Raw genomic sequence first — 22,225 nt, forward strand, 5'->3', positions numbered from 1 at the left:
AAAATAGAAGTATATAGCCCAACATGGCATTTGATATGAAGTTCACTTACAATGTAACAAAATGAAATGTTATACTTTCTCTATTAAAATATTTTTATTAAACACAACAATGCATTTATTTTACAGTAAAGACTATAAATAAAGTCCTATAGACCTTTTCAATTGAATTCCATTGCAAGGCAACAGTCTGTGCCCTTGTTGTTATATACATATTATAACTGCTCACATTTTAACACAGTATGGCATTAATAGTTTTGCATTTGTTTGTACACATCTAAACTGACCGAAATATTTTTGTAAAAACTGAAAAAAGAAAGCTTGAGAGAGACATTCAAACTCTGCTTTATTTCTCACCTGCAGCCAGTTACTCTTCATTTCATTCATTCATTTCATTTATTGTTATGTCTGTGTCATGCCCTAGTTTTATACAGTCTATGGTCATGCCAAACATTTATTACAAGACACCACTATGTAACATATACTGTATCTTCCGGTCTCACACATACCAAGCATGTGGAAAAAAAGACCACAACAAAGAAACAATGACAGAAACAGCACAAACAAACATATATCTAAAGATCATCTCGCAAAAGAGCTTTTTTCCTCTTCTCCCAGGATTTCTCAAGATTTAGAATCCTCCATATTTAGAATATATACAATATCTATTTTAATCTTACTAAACAAAGCATCACCCTGTTCATAATAAAAAGGTACGGTAAAAAAACTAATTTTCCATATTGTTTAAACAGTTCCTGCTCATATGAGAGAGTGGACCAACTAGCCAAACACATTGTATTAGAGTCAAAATCAGAAAAAATGGGCATCGTACAAAAAGGGAAAAGAATAGAGTGGCAACTGCACTGGGATCAGGAGATAAGATGAAGACATTTACATCCAACTGGTAACCGAGAGTAAGGACAATTTATTGTGGAAGAAATGAAAGGATTAGGGCTAGAGGCCTATAGAATACCATTGTATTCAACAATAAATTAATTATGCCTATGAAATAGATACATTTGGCTTTATGAAATAAAAGTTCCCTGAAAACAAATAAATGTGGACTTATGAAATAAAAGTCCCCTGCAATAAATAAAAGTAGTCCTTCAAAAACATATTTCTATATTGAATCAGTTTACTGTACATATTTATATATTTTTGCTTCGTTCATTCATTTAACCATTTTTTTTCATAGGCATATTTATTAATTTAATATTGAATGAAATGGCATTCCAAAGAGCATACTGGATTGGAAGTGGACAAAGCAGAAGATGGTTGGTCAGCTTCCTAGCGAGGACCACAATCTGCCATACCCATAGACTGTACATAAATACCAGACGCTGTGGGAGTTAACTCCGGAAGATGGCAGTAATGCAAGGACGCAAGCTTCCCAAAGAAGAGAAGAAGAACATGTATTTGTTTGTCAACCCATGGATGTAGCTAGTGCCAAACATAGACATGTAACGTTATAACTTACAGAGGAAGACCAACCGCTGGCTTTGCCTCACCTGACGCGGTCAGTTGGTTAACGTTAAGTTACTATTAGCATCGATGTTAGTTGTTAACAAGGAGATATGTTTCCAAGCTGTCAGGGAACATTATGCTGCTCTGGGAACATATGTTTTATCCTATTTCATATTATTTTTAACACTTTATATACACCAAAAACAAAAAAGGACTATGGTTAACTGCTCCTCAGATCTCTGCAGGGTAAATCTAGACAGCTAGCTAGACTATCTGTCCAATCTGAGTTTTCTGTTGCACGACTAAAACAAGTTCCTTCCTGAGGCTGCTTTCCAGTAGCAACAGGCCTCCTTACGACGATTTTGATTGGTTTAAATAAATGCCAATAAACCAGAGCACATTGTTCTCCCATCCCAGAATGCTGTGTGGACTAGCCAGATCTATATAAATCTAAATATATATTTACTCAAGCAGCTGGAAGTTAACGTGAATCTGGAAGAATCCGTGGAAGAACATGACTTAATACTACAGATGGACTGTAACACTTTCAGATGAAGTTTTTCCATCATCTTTATTTATTATGTCATTATGTGTATACCCAACGTTCACTTCAAAAAGTGGTATTTACACATTCTTTAAGTCTAACTATATGCTAATGATTCTTTAAAAGCAATAACTGTCTTATGTCAGATTCAGCTGCAGGAGTTTGTCATCAATACAAATACTTCTACCTGAGAAGATCTCATGGTAGAAGTACACAAAATACTCTTAGGACTACAAAAGATGGGTGTAACGGTACATTTTGCAGGAATGAGCAAGCAGATAAATTGACAAAGAAGACTCTGTGTTACGGCTGCTGCTGGTACCTTCCCATGTGTTTAACCCTTTTGCTAGTCTGGATCCACAGAAGAACATTTCCAGGATAACTGCCTCACATCCTGCGTGTGAGGTTTGTGGGATTGCTGTGGACGAAGTACACACGGAGATACACTGGTAAGATCTAATGAGGTTTAACCATGTATCAGCTCATTTAAATAGCTCATGTTACTGTATTGTGTCAACAGTTAATTTCATTTAATATTGTATGTGGTGGTTTTCTTTTGCGGGGTGCAAATGTTCCACCAAAACAAGTTACAGCCCAGAGTTTTTTTCTCCTATCCCAGAATGCATCTGTGGTTTAACCCGAATTTACTTCATAATCAAATTATCAGAAAGTATTAATCACATTTTACCTGGTTGGTGATCCAGAACAGCTGCATTTTGCTGCCAGCTCACAGTATCTCCTTTCTGTGTAAGTTAATTAACTTTTATTCTGAAGAAATTGCACCTGAAACGGTTTTACTTCTGCTGATAAAGTGGTCAGGAGATGAAGACATTTGTGCAACAGTAAAGTTGAAACTGTGCAGTGAATTTAAGTGTTAATGTGAGGCTCTGAGGTTTTTATTTAATAACAAGATTTAATATTAGTTTGAATATAAAGAGTTTTTGCAGTTTGCACACATTATGATCAGTTTTTGTGCAGAATTCCTGAGTCATCATAGTTCTGTGGAGATGACGCTTCTATTCGGAAGTATTTGTGCAGGAAGTGTTGCTGTTGTTGCATTAGTACCCATTAGGAGTGGCTCCACCTCTGTTATATGAGACGTTGTGATGTTAAAGTGATGTTTGATCTTTAGGAGACATCGACAGCGATGGAGCTTCTTCCTCTTCTGTGTCTCTGCCTCCTGACTCGCTCTGGAATCACGTCTGCTCAACTAAACAGTAAGAAAACTGATTATTACACTGAGTTATGTATTTGAAAATGTAATTGTTTATTTTATCTAAATGTCTGAAGCACCTGTAAACATGCAGAGGTCTGGAGACAGAATTTTAATCATGCTGCTCAGCTGCTGTCACATCAAAATGTTTCCTAATATTTAGCAAAGATCAAAAATATTGATAGTTTAGTAACTTTGCGTATGTGTGTGTGTGTGTGTGTGTGTGTTCACACACACACACACACACACACACACTCCATTTTGTTGTGAGAAGGTGGGGCTATGTTGTGCATTTCCCAGAAATTGTCCATCTGCTGCCAACTGCCTGAAGCTTCTTTTTTTGATAAGCTAAAGTAGAAACTACAATATGACAAGTAGTGATGGAAGAAGTATTCAGATATTTTTACTTAAGTACTTTTACTTAAGTAAAAATACTATTACAACACTGGAAAATGTATAGGCTTTAAAGGTCCCATGACATGGTGCTCTTTGGATGCTTTTATATAGGCCTTAGTGGTCCCCTAATACTGTATCTGAAGTCTCTTTATATAGGCCTTAGTGATCCCCTAATACTGTGTATGAAGTCTCTTTTATATAGACCTTAGTGGTCCCCTAATACTGTATCTGAAGTATCTTTTATATAGACCTTAGTGGTCCCCTAATACTGTATCTGAAGTCTCTTTTATATAGACCTTAGTGGTCCCCTAATACTGTATCTGAAGTCTCTTTTATATAGACCTTAGTGGTCCCCTAATACTGGATCTGAAGTCTCTTTTATATAGACCTTAGTGGTCCCCTAATACTGTATCTGAAGTCTCTTTTAAATAGGCCTTAGTGGTCTCCTAATACTGTATCTGAAGTCTCTTTTATATAGACCTTAGTGGTCCCCTAATACTGTATCTGAAGTCTCTTTTATATAGACCTTAGTGGTCCCTTAATACTGTATCTGAAGTCTCTTTTAAATAGGCCTTAGTGATCTCCTATAGTGAAGTCTTTTTATAGCCTAGGGTCTATACTGTATCTGAAGTCTCTTTTATATAGACCTTAGTGGTCCCCTAATACTGTATCTGAAGTCTCTTTTAAATAGGCCTTAGTGGTCTCCTAATACTGTATCTGAAGTCTCTTTTAAATAGGCCTTAGTGGTCTCCTAATACTGTATCTGAAGTCTCTTTTATATAGGCCTTAGTGGTCCCCTAATACTGTATCTGAAGTCTCTTTTAAATAGGCCTTAGTGGTCTCCTAATACTGTATCTGAAGTCTCTTTTAAATAGGCCTTAGTGGTCTCCTAATACTGTATCTGAAGTCTCTTTTATATAGACCTTAGTGGTCTCCTAATACTGTATCTGAAGTCTCTTTCCCGAAATTCAGCCTTGGTGCAGAATTACAGCCTCTAGAGCCAGTCCCACAATGAGCTTTTCTTAGGATGTGCCATTTCTGTGTCTGTAGCTTTAAATGCTATTAAGGAGGAGAGGGGGGGGGGCAAGGTGGAGAGTGGGGGTGTGACCTTGACCAACTGCCATGCTTCACTCATTTGTAAGCCATGATGTCTCTCTCTCATGGGTGGGCTAAATTCTCTGGGCGGGCAAAGCAGAGAAAGGGGAGCTAACCTTGCTCCGGCCCACAGGGAAAATTCCCGACTCTCCCGTTTGCGACTCTGCCTCATGTACGTATTTAAAATCCAAGTTTCAGGAACAGGAGTCCTCTTCTTCGCCCGGAAAAAGAAAAAGGATATTGAAAAAAGCCAAAGACTGGCTTTTTGAAGCGTGAAGGCTTTTTGTAGCTGTAACACGTCATTTGAACTGCGTGGTGCGAGAGAGTTAATTGCAATATTTGATCTCAACGCTAGATGAGAGAAATTCCTACACATTGAACCTTTAAAGGTCCCATGGCATGAAAATTTCACTTTATGAGTTTTTTTTAACATTAATACGACTTCCCTCAGCCTGCCTATGGTCCCCCAGTGGCTAGAAATGGTGATAGGTGTAAACCAAGCCCTGGGTATCCTGCTCTGCCTTTGAGAAAATGAAAGCTCAGATGGGCCGATCTGGAATCTTCCCTTTATGACAGAAATCAAACTAAGTGAAAGTCTTAATTTCTACAAATAGTGGTGCAACAACCACCAGAGATAAGAGAAAGAATAAGAGGAGGCGATAAAAAGACAGAACAAACTGCACCTCTAGATGTCCTCAGGCCTGGACTCTTGTTGATTGTGTGAAATTTCAAGCAGATATGACAATGTACTGTACACTGTAGTTACAGCCACTTTCTCGTTCATCGCTAAACACTCAAAATGGCCGCCATGCCTTGCCCACACCGTTTGATGAAAATATTTTCTTTTAATATCTTTTCATCTTTAAGGTGTTGAGATGGTTGAGATTGCCACTAGGGGGCGCTATGACTTTGAGCCAATATCAGCTAGCAGATGTCCTCAGGGTTGGACTCTTATGAATCCTGAAAAGTTTCGAGCCAATTGGACAATGTACACTCAAGTTACAGCCACTTACACAAAGTTACACGAAGAGTTTTTCTTATAATAACTTTTCATCTTTAACGTCTTAAGATGGCACAGACCAAATTTGAAGTTGATCAGATGAAATCTCTAGGAGGAGTTCGTTAAAGTACGACATGTGGAAATGGCCAAAATCGCACTTTTGAACTTTCAATTCAAAATGGCGGACTTCCTGTTGGGTGTAGGGTATGGCTCCAATGACCTTTTTTGTACGTCTTGACATGCTACATATGTGTCTCAAGATTCGTTAGTCTACATTAAACGTACTGCAGGGGCTCAATTTATTTTTATTTTGTAGGGGCGCTAGCGAGCCATTTTTGTGCCCCTATTCCCGAAACCCTTAAAATACGTATTATTTCACGAGACTTGATGCGACCGCCAATTTTGGTGAGTTTTTGAGTATGTTAAGCCCCTCAAAAAGGCAATTCATTTGCCGGACAAAGGAATAATAATTCCTTCAGTTTCAATAGGGCCTTCTGGCCCTAATAATGACACTTAAAGATGTAGATATGATGTTAGTTATTGATGATTTTATTATTTTATTTCTTAACTAGAAACTAAGCTCAAACAAAAAACTGGGACCATACTTTATCTCTGAATAAATACAGTGATGGTTCCTGGTAATAATTTGATACCATGGAGGTAAATAAAGTTTTTACTAGACAAAGTAAACTTGTTATCAGGACTTGTTGCTCTGCAGTGAGGGTCCCAGATGACAAACATGTTCTTTACACTTCATTCACTGCAGCAGAGTGTTGGTTCATTAAAAGAAGAACTAACTGAAAACACAGCATTAGGTTTTAGACTCAAAGTGAAAATGAAGATGAAAACAACAATTAAACTTTCCTCATTCTGGTTTCTAACTCTGGTCAGTAATCATCCTCTTCTGTCTGAGTCTGAAACCAGGAATTCACTAATGTTCCCTAATAATCACCACTTCACACATTCACTAACATCTGGCGTGTGGTCTGTATTAAATGTTTAAATGGGCAGCTTACTAAAGCATGTAGGCTGATTCAACCAATCACAGGTGCTGTATGATTGAAGAGAACACAAAATGGCGTCATAGTGTGATTTACAGATTTTCAGTCAGATGTGTGAATCTGCCTGCTTACTGACAGAAGTAAATAAATAAATAAATAGGTTGTACTTTACATTCTTCTCCAGAAAATGAAGCCACAATTTGTTTTTATCATTAGTTAAAATGTTGTTATAACAACAAACCTCCATATGTCTGTCTAAACTTAATTACTCTGCATGTGAGCATACTGATTAATACATGATTTTATCTTTCAGGACCAACAGTCATCACAGTTGAAGGAGGGACTGATGTCATGTTACCCTGCTCTCTCAGCACCAAGGAGAACATTACTTCAAAACTCTTTGACTGGAAGAAAGTTGCTCAGAAAGATGATGGTCTGAAGGAGGTGTTCCTGTATGATGGAGGCAGTCATTACAACAACGGTCTAGATGGTCAGAGTGAAGAGTTCAAAGGTCGAGTCTCTCATTTTCCAGATGAACTGAAAGACGGCAACGCCTCCATAATCATCAGAAATACAACGCTGGTTGACAGTGGAGACTACACCTGTTATTTTCCAAATCTTCAGCCACCTCAAACATTCTACATTGATCTTGTTGTTGGTGAGTACTTTCATTAAACAGTTAAAGATGTTTGCTCAATGAACAGAATAATACAATTTAATTATTCTGACAAAATGTCCCAAAGTTCTAAATCTGCCTATAAAAAATATGTTCTTAATATTATATATATGTCAAACGATACATTTTTTTAATCGCAATTAATCGCTGAATTTCAATAGTTCATCGCGATTAATCGCATATTTTATCAATTCAATTCAATTTTATTTATAGTATCAAATCATAACAAGAGTTATCTCGAGACACTTTACAGATAGAGTAGGTCTAGACCAAACTCTGTAGTTTACGAAGCCCCAACTATTACAGTGGTTGCCTCAAGAGCAAGCATTAGCAGTAGCTATTGCGACAGTGGCAAGGAAAAACTCCCTTTTTTGTTAGGAAGAAACCTCGGACAGACCCAGACTCTTGGTAGGCGGTGTCTGACGGCACCAGTTGGGGGAGTGGTGAATGGTGGCATTAATAGTCATAATAAAGATAGTGAGACAGTGATCACAATGGTAGTCGTAGTAGTTCATGTCATAGTAGGGTACAGCAGGGCGTTACGGGGTGTAGTGTGGCACAGCAGCCTGGGCGGACGCAGTTGGACGCGGCAGGACGCAGTCGCACACTGTGGGGAATCGCAGAGCGTAGCAGGGTGTAGTAAGTCCATAGCGTCAGCTGCACCCAGGACCCCGGTGTAGGTGCCACCCAATTCCAAGGCGATGTTCTGGGTGAAGAAGAAGCAAAGGGACTCCGGGGAGAAAACTCCCCAGAGCTAGGTTAGTAACAGGCATTTCTGGGACTAAGATGCACACAAAAGGAGACAAGTGAAAAGAGAGAAGAGGGAGCGGCTCATTGTGTCCTTGGTAGGAGCTTCCCACAGCAGTCTAGAGTTATAATAGCATAACTAAGAGAGGCAGGCTAAAGAGAGGGGCCCTGGACCGGGCTCGTACTCTCCCCTGCCGGAACGGGCTTGTACTTCCTGCCTCCCTCTACTCTACTCTACTATGCTGCAACTCCTCACTCCCTAACTATAAGCTTTATCAAAGATGATGGTTTTCAGTTTATTCTTAAATGTGGCGACGGTGTCAGCCCCCCGAACCCAAGTTGGGAGCTGGTTCCACAGGAGAGGAGCCTGGTAGCTGAAGGCTCTGGCTCCCATTCTACTTTTAGAGACTCTAGGAACCACAAGTAGCTCTGAGTTCTGGGAGCGCAGTGCTCTAGTGGGACAATAAGGTACTAAGAGCTCTTCTATGTATGATGGTGCTTGACCATTTAGTGCTTTGTAGGTCAGGAGAAGGATTTTAAATTCAATCCTGGATTTTACAGGAAGCCAATGCAGAGAAGCTAATACAGGAGAAATGTGATCTCTTTTGTTAGTTCTTGTCAGAACACGTGCTGCAGCATTCTGGATCAGCTGGAGGGTCTTGAGGGACTTATTTGAGCAGCCTGATAGTAAAGAATTACAGTAGTCCAGCCGGGAAGTAACGAATGGAATTTCTGTTCCACAAGTGAAAAATTAAAACAGGGTGTAACACATTAATGTAACAGTGTTTCTACCAAAATATACTGAGGCTCTGAAATCTGTATGAGCTGTAATCAGATTAATAAGAGTGTAAGTCCATGTCCATTTATCTAGTTAATACTGCCACCTAGTGGGAATTCAGTACAAAGAGAGGGATTTATTCATTGTTGTTGCAAACTGCAGTATTTCAGCTGAGTCATATTTATCACATAAACAGAATAATGACACTCAAAGATGTAGGAATGATTTTAGTTATCGATGATTTTATTATTTTATTTCTAACTAGAAACTAAACTCAAACTAAAAACAGGGACCAAACTGTAACTCTGAATATCTCCAGTGATGGTTCCTGGTAATAATGTGATACCATGGAGGTAAATAAAGTTTTTCCTGGACAAAGTAAACTTGTTATCAGGACTTGTTGCTCTGCAGTGAGGGTCCCAGATGATAAACATGTTCTTTACACTTCATTCACTGCAGCAGAGTGTTGGTTCATTAAAAGAAGAACTAACTGAAAACACAGCATTAGGTTTTAGACTCAAAGTGACAACACGGCGTATTAAGCCCTATTAGCACTGGGTTAGTATTACCTGGTGACTTCTAGTCATTGGTGATCATTACGGAGGTTGTCTGTGATCTTAATCACGTGTGAATCGACCAGGTCTGTTATTTGTCAAGTAAAAATTCCCCCACAAATGACCTACCATATTTCACCAGACTCTACTGGGCCCGGCCCAAAACCATATGGAACCCCGACCCAAGTGTCGTGCGGCAGCCTCGCCCTGGGCGAACATTTTTTTTCTTCTCCCTCAACCGTTATTGTGCGGCCGTTAAGTTTTATTCACAGTTTATTAATATCTGACGCTGTCCAAACTGTTCCAAATTCAAAACCCAAGTTCACTGGGTACCCAGGAAGTCAAGTGTGAAGTAGATCAGATGAACAGTTCATGAGACATTTAAAAGACAACGGACACACACACACACACACACACACACACACAAACTCAGAGGGTCCTTGATTTATAGTTAGATATAGACTAGAGGGTTTATAAAATAAATCAAAATAACGACAGTGCTTTGTAATTGTATTTTAAGGTCATTGGTAACATGTGGGCGACACCTAATAGTTACTGTGCCAAAAGTAATCCAGTACATCTATCAGTTTATCTTGATATCTTTAATGATACATTGACGTAGGTAGAAGGTATAGCTATCCAGCTAAAAAGAATTCTTCATATTACTAGAGTGGAATGGAATATATTGTCTACGTCACCCTCCAAACTACTGTGACCAAGACCGGTCACTACCACTGTGTAGCCTCACAGAAGAAAAGCAACCATACCATTTCTGAGGATACCTTTGTGCATATCAGTGGTGAGGTTTTTATATTCAAGATATAATTATTGTTATTGTTTGTGTGTTATACTTTTTTTTTTTTTTTTTTAAGTTTTGATAAAGATATCTCCGGTAGTTGAACATTTTTCAAACTTCCTTTTTTAGTTGAGTATGAACGGTTACTAAAACACACCCAGCTGTTGTGTCCAGTCCTAGCTCGCTGTAGCTAACGTTTGGGTTGTCAGTATTGTTGTGCTGCATTCACACAAACTGCAAGAACACAAACCGTCAAATTTACAGATTATATACAGACAGAAATTGACTAGATATAGATCACATTAAGACTGGACAGATCTTTAAACTGTATTTGAACTACACTGTTTGTTAAATCTGAGACTGACTTCTTTTTCTCTAATCATTACATTATTACATTACATTACATTACATGTCATTTAGCTGACGCTTTTATCCAAAGCGACTTACAATTAAGTGCTTTCAAATGTGAAGGTACAAACTCCAGACAACAAGTAGTAAGTGCAAATACAGTAGCTTTAAATAGGCAAAGCTACAAAGAGACATATGAAAGTGCAGGTTCGAAAGTGCAAGTTCAAGATTTTATCTGAGGTGTAGTCGGAAGAGATGCGTTTTTAGTCTTCGGCGGAAGGTGTGTAGGCTTTCGGCCATCCTGATATCGATGGGGAGCTCGTTCCACAATTTGGGAGCCAGGACAGTGAACAGTCGGGATTTCGTTGAGTGATTAGTTCTCCCTCGCTGTGAGGGAGCAGCCAGCAGTTTGGCTGATGCAGAACGAAGTGAGCGGGTTGGGGTATATGGTTTGACCATGTTCTGGATGTAAGCGGGTGCTGATCCGTTCGTGGCCCTGTACGTAAGTACTAGTGTCTTGAAGCGGATGCGGGCCGCAATTGGTAGCCAGTGAAGAGAGCGGAGGAGAGGTGTAGTGTGAGAGAACTTGGGGAGGTTGAAGACAAGTCGAGCCGCTGCATTCTGAATGAGCTGCAGGGGTTGGATGGCACATGCAGGCAGGCCAATCAGGAGGGAGTTGCAGTAGTCCAGACGTGAGATGACTAGAGCCTGAACCAGAACCTGAGCCGCCTTCTGCGTTAGAAGGGGACGAATCCTTCTGATGTTATGCAGCATGTATCTACACGATCGGGTAGTTGCAGCAATGTTAGCAGTGAAGGAGAGTTGGTCGTCAAGTGTTACACCCAGGTTTCTAGCAGTCTGGGTGGGGACTACTATAGAGTTGTCAATTGTTATAGTCAGGTCTTGGGTAGGAGAGCCCTTCCCTGGAAGGAAAAGGAGCTCAGTCTTGTCGAGGTTGAGTTTCAGATGGTGTGTGGACATCCAAGAAGAGATGTCAGTCAGACAGGCTGAGATACGTGATGCTACCTGAGTTTCAGACTCAGGAAAGGAGAGAATTAGTTGGGTGTCATCTGCGTAGCTGTGATAAGAAAAGCCGTGCGACTGAATGACAGACCCGAGAGAGTTGGTGTACAGAGAGAAGAGGAGGGGACCCAGGACTGATCCCTGAGGAACCCCAGTTTTAAGTGGGCAAGGTTCTGAGCTAGACCCTCTCCAGGTTACCCGGTAGGTTTCGGTCTGTCAGGTAAGATGTGAGTAATGAGAGCGCAGAGCCTGAGACACCCAGATTTCGGAGTGTCGAAATGAGGATCTGGTGGTTCACTGTGTCAAAGGCAGCAGAAAGATCCAGAAGGATGATAATGGAAGAGAGAGAGGTTGTTCTAGCAATGTGAAGCTGCTCAGTGACAGCAAGGAGGGCAGTTTCTGTTGAGTGGCCAGCCTTGAAGCCAGACTGGTGGGGATCAAGAAGGTTGTTCTGGTGGAGATAGGTAGAGAGTTGATTATAAATGGCACGCTCAAGAGTTTTAGATAGAAATGGAAGAAGGGAGACGGGTCTATAGTTATTTACATCAGTGGAGTCGAGTGTTGGTTTTTTGAGTAGTGGGGTCACTCTTGCCTCTTTGAGAGCATCGGGGAAACAGCCAGTTGACAAGGAGATGTTGATGAGATGGGTGAGGAAAGGAAGGAGGTCCGGAGCTATGGACTGGAGAAGGTGAGAAGGGATAGGATCCAGGGGGCAGGTGGTTGGGCGGGCAGAGGTAATCAAAGTAAGAATTTGGTTTGAAGATAAAGGGGTGAAAGAGGAAAGAGTACTGGAAGTGATGGATAGTAAGGTGATTTCAGGAGGTGTGGTGGAGAATGAAGAGCGTATGTCATCTATCTTTTTTACAAAGTAGTTGACAAAGTGGGTTGGCAGGAGGGAGGAGGGAGGAGGTGGACTGGGGGAATCTAGGAGGTTAGAGAAGATGGAAAAAAGTTTTTTGGGGTTCGAGAAAGAGGATTCAATTTTGGTTTGATAAAAAGAGCTTTTGGCTGCAGAAATAGAGGCAGCGAAGGAGGAAAGAAGAGACTGATAGGTAAGCAGATCATCTGGGTGATTAGATTTCTGCCATTTCCTTTCCGCTGCCCGTATAGTTGATCTTTCAGCACGTACTGAGTCAGATAACCACGGAGCTGGGGCGGATTTGCGAGCCTGTCGTGAAGTAAGAGGGCAGAGAGAGTCGAGAGAGGAGGATAGAGTAGAGAAGAGAGTGTCTGTGGCATCATTGGGAGACATGAGTAAGAAAGAGACGGATGGAGGGAGGGTTGATAAAGTACATGCCGCCAGAGAAGAAGGAGAGAGTGAACGGATATTACGGCGGACAGGTATGGTGTCTCTTGAGATATGGTTGTGAGCTTTGGAGAGCGGGAGAGAGTAAGAGATGAAGAAATGGTCTGAGGTATGGAGTGGAGTAACAGTAAGGTTGGCTGTAGAGCAGTTTCTGGTTAATATGAGATCTAAGTGGTTGCCGGCTTTGTGAGTGGGTGGTGAAGGAGAGAGTGAGAGGGCAAAAGAAGAGAGAAGGTGAGAAAAGGCAGCTAACTTCTCTGTCTGGATGTTGAAGTCGCCCAGAAGTACCAACGGAGGGCCAGTTTCAGGGATGTTTGAAAGAAGGACATCCAGCTCCTCCAAAAACTCTCCCAGAGGACCTGGTGGGCGGTAGATAACAATGATGACTAGTTGTACCGGATGGGTTATGGTGACAGCATGAAGTTCAAAAGATTGTGGAGTGAACTGTGGCAATGGGTAGAGAGAAAATCTCCACTTGGGGTTAATGAGTAGGCCTGTCCCCCCACCTCTACCAGTGGGTCTAGGTGTGTGGGTGAAAGAGTAGGCAGAAGAAAGGGCAGCAGGGGTGGATGTGTTGGTCGGTGTAATCCAGGTCTCAGTGAGAGCAAGGAAGTCAAGGGATTTCAGGCTGGCAAAGCCAGAGATGAACTCAGTCTTGCGATCACATTTAGATGGTGAAAACCAAATTCTGTTCACTCAACAGGAAACTAAGTTCAGGAGTTTTTCTCAGTGTTGCCACAAGCACTCTAACATATTTTGTTTTTTTTCTTTTAGGTGAAGGAACTGAAGGAGGTGAGTCCTGATTTTGATGCCGTCACTGATCTCTACATCAACAAGTATGTGATGTAACTCTTTACTGATCATTTTTCAGGTTACTTTATTTGTAACTGTAGGTAGATTTGTTCTGCAGCAAGAGTATGACATCCATCATGACCCACAACTAAGAAAACACACCAAGAACTGACACAAGTTCTCTACTACTACTCTAATCTAATACAAATAGAAATACTCAAGGTTCCACCAATTAGAGAGAGAGAGAGAGAGAGAGAGAGAGAGAGAGAGAGAGAGAGAGAGAGAGAGAGAGAGAGAGAGAGAGAGAGAAGCAATATTTTGGAAAGGGGGGCGTTGAGGTGCCCTTGGGGGGCGTTTGTTTGAAAGCTAGTTTAAACCAAAGATTCCCAATAACAATACATGTTTACTCTTTAAACTACTGAACCAGTGGTCTGCTCCATTAAAAGCTGCCAGTTGACGTCACTGTGACTGGACCAGACGGGGATCAGAACTCTTCCTCTCTTCTGTTCTTCTGTCAGCTTTGTTTGGGGCAGCTCCGCGCTGCCTTCACGGAAACGGGACGTCAGAGCATCATCTTAAATGAGCTCCGTGCTTCAGCGTGAAGCTGCGTTCAGATAAAAAAAAGGGGAAAAAAGCAATCGCTGCGACGTCCTGTTGTGTTCTTTAACCCCCCCAATGTAGCACAAGTAGACTTTATATTTCACAGTAACCGTTTTTCGTCAGCTCGTTTATAGAACACGACGTTTCCTACTGCACCTGAAGGCAGCTTCATTTCACGGAGAAAGAGAGAAAGAAAAGAGACGAGCGAGAGACGTCGACTGTGCTTTGTTGTTTGGCAAACAGTCAGCTGTTCCCCAAACTCCCGGCAGTTCAGGGCTTGTGTTTGGTGTTTTAAAACGTTCTTGTAGAAGTGATAGAGGCAGTGATGTCACTGTTTACTGTACGGGACTCTCACACCTCCTCTAAACGCAGCGTGATGTGGGGTTGTGTTTCTCCAAACGTTTCTTTCTGCTATTTACTCGCAAGACAGGCGATAGTAAACCTAGACTCTTCTCAGCATCAACAAAGGGCTCTCACTAACTTTAAAAGGTCGGGAACTTATTTCCTTCTGCTTTTACCCTTTGATAAGTGCCAGCTTGTTTTCTGTTGGAACAATTCCATTATAGATTTAGATTTGAATGAAAAATAGATCTGAATGTTAAATTGCTAGCTGTTTCTGATTGGCTACTGTTAGTGTTTGTAATACCTAATTAAAGTTTGAATGTTACATATCTAGTCGTTCTGATTGGCTGCTGCTATTTAAACTGAATGTCAAATGGTTGCATTTTTTTTAAACACCTGTAAATATAATTTCTATTCACATGGCTTTTTTGATACCTGGGAAACTAATACATATGTCGTTTATCATTCAATGATATGATTTTTTGAATATTTTTGATAACAATGGGGGGGCGTTAGGGACCTGGATAATGGATAGGGGGGTGCTGGCCCAAAAGAGGTTGAGAACCACTGAAATAAATAATCTCTCAAATAAAGTCAAGATGAAAGCAGGTTTACAATCCAGTTAAAATGCTTCTATCATATTTGTGTAAATATCACTACCTCTTGTTCAGCTCAGTGATAGCAGCAGGAACAAAGCTACTTTTGTACCACTTTGTTCTGCACCGTGGGATTAAAAACCTCTGTCTGGAGGGAAGAAGCTTAAAATCCCTGTACAAAGGCTGGGAGTCATCATTTAAGATAGATGTAGCTATCCTCTGTAACTGTCTGGTGTACAGGGATGCTGGGTTAAGTTGTGGCTCCCCAATCAGCTGACTGGACCATTTCACTATCTCACCAAACCATGACACCAAGGAAAACAACAAGACTGATGGTGTGTCTCCATTGTCAGCGTCTTTTTCCCGCTTCCCATTCATTTCTATGGGAGCGCCGTGCAATGCATTCTGGTAGCGTCGTGGGGACTTTGGGGAAGCGGGGCGAGTCGAATCTGAACAGATTTCTGTTATTCAAACAACGCTGGATTGTAGTTTAAAACTTTTACAGCAAACTTAATAAAATGCCAGGTTTTATTCGGGCTTTAGTGCATAAATAACGTTCCAGTTAATGGGTACGGCACGGAGAGAACATTGACTGAAGGCTCGATTAGCGGTTAGCTCCAGTTAGCGCCAGTTAACTCCAAATATAGATCAGCCTAAGCGGACTTAAATAAAAATAAATTAGGTATGAAACAATTAAGGGTGTCACAATTTCAATTTTAAATCGAAACCGATCGAAATGAAGTCACAATAGAAACGAATAGAAAAATGGAATCGTTGATACTGCCACGCCCCCATGTCACGTCTGGTCAGCTTGTCAAGCGGAAAAAAACACACGTGTTGAAGTGCTGCGAGTCAGTCGACCTCCTGTAACTTAGCTACAGCCAGTCAGAAGATAGCATGGCAACTGCAGAGGCTGGAGACCCATCGACAGAACTTGAGCCCCCTCCTCTTTCACTGAAGTGTGTGAAAGTGTGGAAGTATTTTGGATTTCCAGTGAGTTATGTTGACAACGTTCGCGTTGTCGACAAAAAAGCCACAGTTTGAAAGCTCTGCTATGTGTGTGTACCACATCAGGGTGACCGCGGGGTTTTAAAAAGTATTAAAAGGTAGTAAATCAAATTAGTACAAATTAAGGCCATTAAAAGGTATTAATCGCCATTTTACGAGGTATTATTTTTTTAATAATTTTGTTTGCAAACTATGAGTTGTCAATTTATTTGTATTATGTCTATTTAAGTTGATCTTGTAAAGTTTGTGTGATATTATATCCTACCCCGCATCTGGTGATAGCCTATCTTAGCCTGACAAGCCAGACCCACATCCAGATGTTGGGTCTGGGAACTCACCATTGGCAGGGCTCAATCCGAGGGGCGGGATCAACGGTGTAATTTATGAATGAATCAAATTTGAACATATGTGTCGTGGCTTGTTGATCTTTACATTGTTAGTTAATTTCCTATCCTGGGCTGGGACACACATTCATACGGTTTGATAAAGTACTTATTGGACTTTAACTTATCATTGCACTTACAATAACGAGAGTAGCTGTCCTCAATTTAGGTCATTGTGTCGTCTCTGGTTTTTCCTGCATCCACCGTGTGTGTGTGTGTGTGTGTGTGTGTGTGTGTGTGTGTGTGTGTGTGTGTGTGTGTGTGTGCGCGCGCGCGCGTCAGTCGCGGGGGGAACTGAGCAGCCCCGCCCGCTGTAGACAGCCGACAGGATTGAAACAGCAGCAGCTTTAGAGTGAAAAATTGTTACAGCGTACATTAATGTTAAAATGTATACAGGTTGGCAGGACGGTCTGAAATGTTTTGCACGGTCTTTCGCTGTATGTTTTGTTGGTAAATGTGAGATGTTTGAGTCACACGTCTCGTTTTCAGATCAGAAACTAGGAAATGAATTTGGTGACGTACGTGTGACGTCAACCCGTTCTCACTCCCGCTTGGTCAGTGGCTGTCAGAGTACGCCTCAGAGTCACAAAGTGACACAATGTCTGGCATGTGGGACTGCTGGGATTGGTTGAAGTCGCGGGAAACTCTGGTTATTGGTCAAAGGGTCCACGCTATTCTCCGACATGCACTCTAATCACTGCTGATAGACGGCCTTTTGTACAGTCGGGCTGTAAACAGGTTCGGGCTTCTAAAAAGCTGTCAAACAAAATGTACTTGTCGGCCTCGGGCCAAATTCTGTCGGGCTCGGTCCTTTTCAGGGCTAACTTTTAAGGCCAGATTACAGCTCTACTGCAGTATTCCTGTTCCAGAGGTGTGTAGAGCAGAGAGGACCAGATCAACATGATGATGCTCTTATAAGTCTTGTATTCAGACCAAATTACAAAATGTTTTTGTTATTTTATATTGTATTTTATTACAGTTGTTTGCTCTTCAAACAATCATTTCTTACTTCTGTATTTAAAAGAATGGTTAAAGCTGAGATGTAGCATCGATTACCTTAAAACTTAATTTAAACACCGTAGACCTCTCTCCTTCTCTCTCTCTCTCCCTCTCTCTCTCCCTGGAGTGTGAGGAGGAAGGACGTGACGAGGACCGCGATCACGTATCTGGTTCTTAATGTGGTCATAAACCAGTCTCTTTCCGTTCCTTGAATGTGTCGTAAACGAAACAAAGTGAACGTGTAGGGAGCAGCGGGCCGTGGAGAACGTGCAAGGCAGACAGCCTTTTTCATAGTTGAATGTCTGTTTTTTTATATTTGAATTTAGAAAGATGATAAAATATAAATCTATTTGTGTTGGCTATCAAAATAATGTCTGTTTAATATAAAAGTTGACTTTATGAAATATATACTTTTTTTGCTGCAGCTCCTGCAAATGTTCAAGACCCGCATAGGCCTGTCACGATAACAAATTTATAAAATATAATTGTCAAATTATTGCGATAAATGATAATATTGTCGTTCTGAGACCATTTTTATCTAATATGATAATGGCATAATAATGCAGGTACACCTTTTCAAAGATCAATACACTTTTATTTCTAAAGCATATTTAACACTGGAACTGGAAGACATTTTAAATATCCACACTATGTCTTTGATCTCCTTTAGTATGTTGTCTTTCACGCTGTTGGACAGTTGTGGAATTGCTGTTTGTGACTCGTCTGTTCTCCCAGGTAATTCATAGCCTACTGGCTGTCAAATGTTTGCAGCATTCCTCGAGTGTTTGTGTGATAGATTACAGACTCAGTACTACATTTAACAATTATTTATTAAACATATATATATATATTATTATTACATCTCATTTAGCTGACGCTTTTATGCAAAGCGACTTACAATTGCTACATATGTCAGAGGCCACACGCCTCTGGAGCAACTAGGGTTAAGTGTCTTGCTCAGGGACACATTGGTTGATGTATCGCAGTGGGAATTGAACCCAGATCTCCCACACCAAATGCATGTGGCATGTCCACTGCACCATCACCACCCCCCGTCATACACCCCCTGTATATTTGTATATACTTAGTGCCCTAGCTTTTTCGGCAAGAGCGGCAGCCAACCTACAGAGGCTGCAACAATGGTAAGCCATCTGTGGCCGTTTGCAGCTGCACAGCGATAACTGAAGGTGATCCAAGGAGGGAGAAGGTCTCTTCCTTACACAAACTAAAATACATATCATCTTTTATCTAGTATCATATTACACTATATATTTCCCATAACTCAATTAAAACAGATTTTATCACATTTTCCCACAACACCTGCAGTTCCATGTTGAAGTGTCCTTGGACAAGACACTGAACCCTGTACTGCTCCTGATGCTGTGCCATCATTGTGTGAATGTGTGTGAATGTTTATCTGATGTGGCGCCTTGTACTTCGTCCACCGTATGAATGTTTGTGTGAATGGTGTGGTAATAAGTCAGATGTTAACTTCTCTGTGTGGATGTTGAAGTCACTGAGCAGTACAAGCAGGCCTCATCTTCAGGGTGGTTTGATAAGAGGACGTCTGATTGCTCCAAGAATTACCAGAGAGGACCTGGTGGATGGTAGAGGACAACAATGTTTAATTTCACCACATAAATAACAGACACAGTGTGAAATATGAAAGAAGGACTGAAGTGTGGAAGCAGTGTTTAGGTGAAGGAGACTGCTGCAGAGGTGGAAGAGTTCTCTGGTGGTAGAGAAAGGGGAAGTGTTCACATATTAAATGAGGAAGAAACAGGTATTTAGACAAAGTAAAAAGGTACTAAACTAGATGACAGTTAGCTGATACTAAAAGAACAACACAAAGTTAGAAATCTAAATAATTAGTTAAACAACAGAGCAGAGAAATGCCAATTTAAAACAAATGTACTCAGGCGTCCAGGTAGCTCAGTTGGTAGAGTGCGCGCCCATATAAGGAAGATTATTCAAATCTGACCTGCGGCAGGTTTCCTGCATATCTTCCCCCTCGTTCTCCCCTCTCATGCTGTCATGGTGATTAAAGGAAGATAGGCCCAAAAAATAATCTTAAAAAAAAAATATATATATATATAAAAATAATTGGGGCGGGTCAGATGCGAGAGGGGTCGTCCACCAATCTAAAGGTCTGTGATTCGATCCCTGCAGTTCCATGTTGAAGTGTCTGAAGACACTGAGGGCCAGATGTACTAACGCTTTTGCGCCCACTTCAGGCGTATTTGTTTAGCAACGTGCGCGTAAAAGCATGGCGAGGTATGTACAAACAGGCCGCACTGAGGTAAAAGCGGAGACTGCCTGTCGCAGGAACTGAAAATGGCAAATTGTGTTTTCAGTGTTATGCATATGCATTCACGGGAGGGTGAAGGGGAAAGTGGGAGTTTCCCATGAAGAGATGGGAGGAGAAGCGTAAAGTGCGCCTAATTATGTATTCCGTGGTATGTACAAAATCCGCCCGTGGAAGCGCGCCTCAATTTTGCGGTGAAAATTCTCCACCTCTTAAAAGCAGGTGTGAACCAGCGGCAAGAGGGTTTCCTCGTATACACCTCCTGGTGAAATGGCAGCAGTAATCCAAGCAAAACGAAGACATAGGCCAAGGAGACAAGCTGAAAGGATTTTTGCCACAATGGTCACACTTTTTCAGTTGAGTGAACACAAAATCATTAAGCGTTACAGATTAAGCAGCCATGCAGTATTACAGTTACTGGAAGAAATCAAAGATGACATTGAATCTCCGACTCAGCTCTTCACTCTTCACATTCCATTCCAGCAGTTGTTAACCCTTAGATGCATAAGTGGGGTCAAAAATGACCCCAGCGGATGTTTTTTGGCAATATCTTTGTAATTTTAAATTTTTATCTTCCATGTATTCCTCAAATAGGTTGTCTTTGACATGAGGCCATTTTGGATTTGTATCTAATTGTGACATTTTTTAAGTAATAGCATGTTTTGTATCAGTACCACACTTGTTACTCGCTCAGTTGGTAGAGTGCGCGCCCATATAAGGAAGATTATTCAAATCTGACGTGCGGCAGGTTTCCTGCATATCTTCCCCCTCTCTCTCCCCTGTCATGCTGTCCTGGTGATTAAAGGCAGAAAGGCCCAAAAAAGACTCTTTAATTAAAAAATATATATATATATTTGTATATACTCAAATTGTAAAGTTCCTGAATCTTAGGGTATATATATACAGGATATATATATATACAGTCCCCTCCAAAAGTATTGGAACGACAAGTCAAATGTCTTTGTTTTTGTTGTTCACTGAAGACATTTGGGTTTAAGATCAAAAGATGAGTATGAGACAATAGTTTAGAATGTCAGCTTTATTTCCTCATATTTACATCTAGATGTGTTAAACAACTCAGGACATATCACCATTTGTATTAGACCACTGCATTTTTAGGTGAACAAAAGTATTGGAACAAATAATGTTAAAGTAAATAACATTTAATATTTGGTGGCATAACCCTTGCTTGCAATAACTGCCTCAAGCCTGCGACCCATCGACATCACCAAACTGTTGCATTCTTCATTTGTGATCCTATTCCAGGCTTTTACCGCAGCTTCTTTCAGTTCTTGTTTGTTTCGGGGGGTTCTCCCTTCAGTCTCCTCTTCAGGAGGTGAAATGCATGCTCTATTGGGTCATGGTCATGTGATTGACTTAGCCAGTCTAAAACCTTCCACTTTTTTCCCCTGATGAAGTCCTTTGTTTTGTTGGCAGTGTGCTTTGGGTCATTGTCCTGCTGCATGATAAACTTCCTCCCGATTAGTTTAAATGCATTTCTCCGTAAATTGGCAGAAAAAATGTTTCTGTACACTTCTGAATTCATTCTGCTGCTACCATCATCAGTTACATCATCAATATGAATGAGCCTGTTCCAGAAGCAGCCATGCACTCCCAAGCCATGACATTACCTCCACCATGCTTCACAGATGAGCTTGTATGCTCCGGATCATAAGCAGTTCCTTTCTTTCTCCACACTTTGGCCCTTCCATCACTTTGGTAGAGATTAATCTTGGGTCTCATCAGTCCATAAGATTGTGTTCCAGAACTTTTCCGGCTCATGTCTGTACTTCTTTGCAAATTCCAATCTGGCCTTCCGATTCTTACTGCTGATGAGTGGTTTGCATCTTGTGATATGGCCTCTATATTTCTACTCTCGGAGTCTTCTTCGAACAGTGGATTGTGATACCTTCGCCCCTGCACTGTGGAGGTCGTTGGTGATGTCACTTACTGCCGTTTTTTTGGGGGTTTTCTTCACAGCTCTCACAATATTTCTGTCATCAACTACTGTTGTTTTCCTTGGCCAACCTGTTCAACGTCTGTTGCTCTGTACACCAGTAGTTTCTTTCTTTTTCAGGACATTGCCCAATGTTTATCCAATGGCTCTAGTCGATTTTCCTTCTTTTCTCAGCTTGAAAATGGCTTGCTTTTCTCCCATAGACAGCTCTCCAGTCTTCTGTTGGTTTATCCTCTTTAACAAGAAATGCAGTCTTGATAGGTTTAAACCAAGGATAAAAACTTAGACTAGTCATGCAGAGCTAT

General features: G+C 41.0%; 1 protein-coding gene across 1 annotated transcript; it reads left to right on the forward strand.

Annotated features, from left to right (window-relative positions):
* The first annotated feature begins 3,096 nt into the window (after nt 1-3,096).
* Nucleotides 3,097-13,820, forward strand: LOC118495362 (V-set domain containing T-cell activation inhibitor 1-like). The gene is made up of 3 exons (XM_036002602.1): nt 3,097-3,222; nt 7,024-7,368; nt 13,713-13,820. The coding sequence occupies exons 1-3, from the start codon at nt 3,153-3,155 to the stop codon at nt 13,739-13,741; spliced, it is 444 nt and encodes a 147-aa protein (XP_035858495.1). The 5' UTR covers nt 3,097-3,152; the 3' UTR covers nt 13,742-13,820.
* Nucleotides 13,821-22,225: the final 8,405 nt, after the last annotated feature.

This window comes from Sander lucioperca, chromosome 6, assembly GCF_008315115.2.
Source record: "Sander lucioperca isolate FBNREF2018 chromosome 6, SLUC_FBN_1.2, whole genome shotgun sequence".
Taxonomy (NCBI): domain Eukaryota; kingdom Metazoa; phylum Chordata; class Actinopteri; order Perciformes; family Percidae; genus Sander; species Sander lucioperca.

Excerpts from the sequence above, each read along its gene's own strand:
- LOC118495362 (XM_036002602.1), top strand. The coding sequence starts at position 3,153 with ATGGAGCTTCTTCCTCTTCTGTGTCTCTGCCTCCTGACTCGCTCTGGA. Across the intron at positions 3,223-7,023 it reads CACGTCTGCTCAACTAAACA|GACCAACAGTCATCACAGTT; the intron begins GTAAGAAAACTG and ends TTTATCTTTCAG. Across the intron at positions 7,369-13,712 it reads CTACATTGATCTTGTTGTTG|GTGAAGGAACTGAAGGAGGT; the intron begins GTGAGTACTTTC and ends TTTTTCTTTTAG.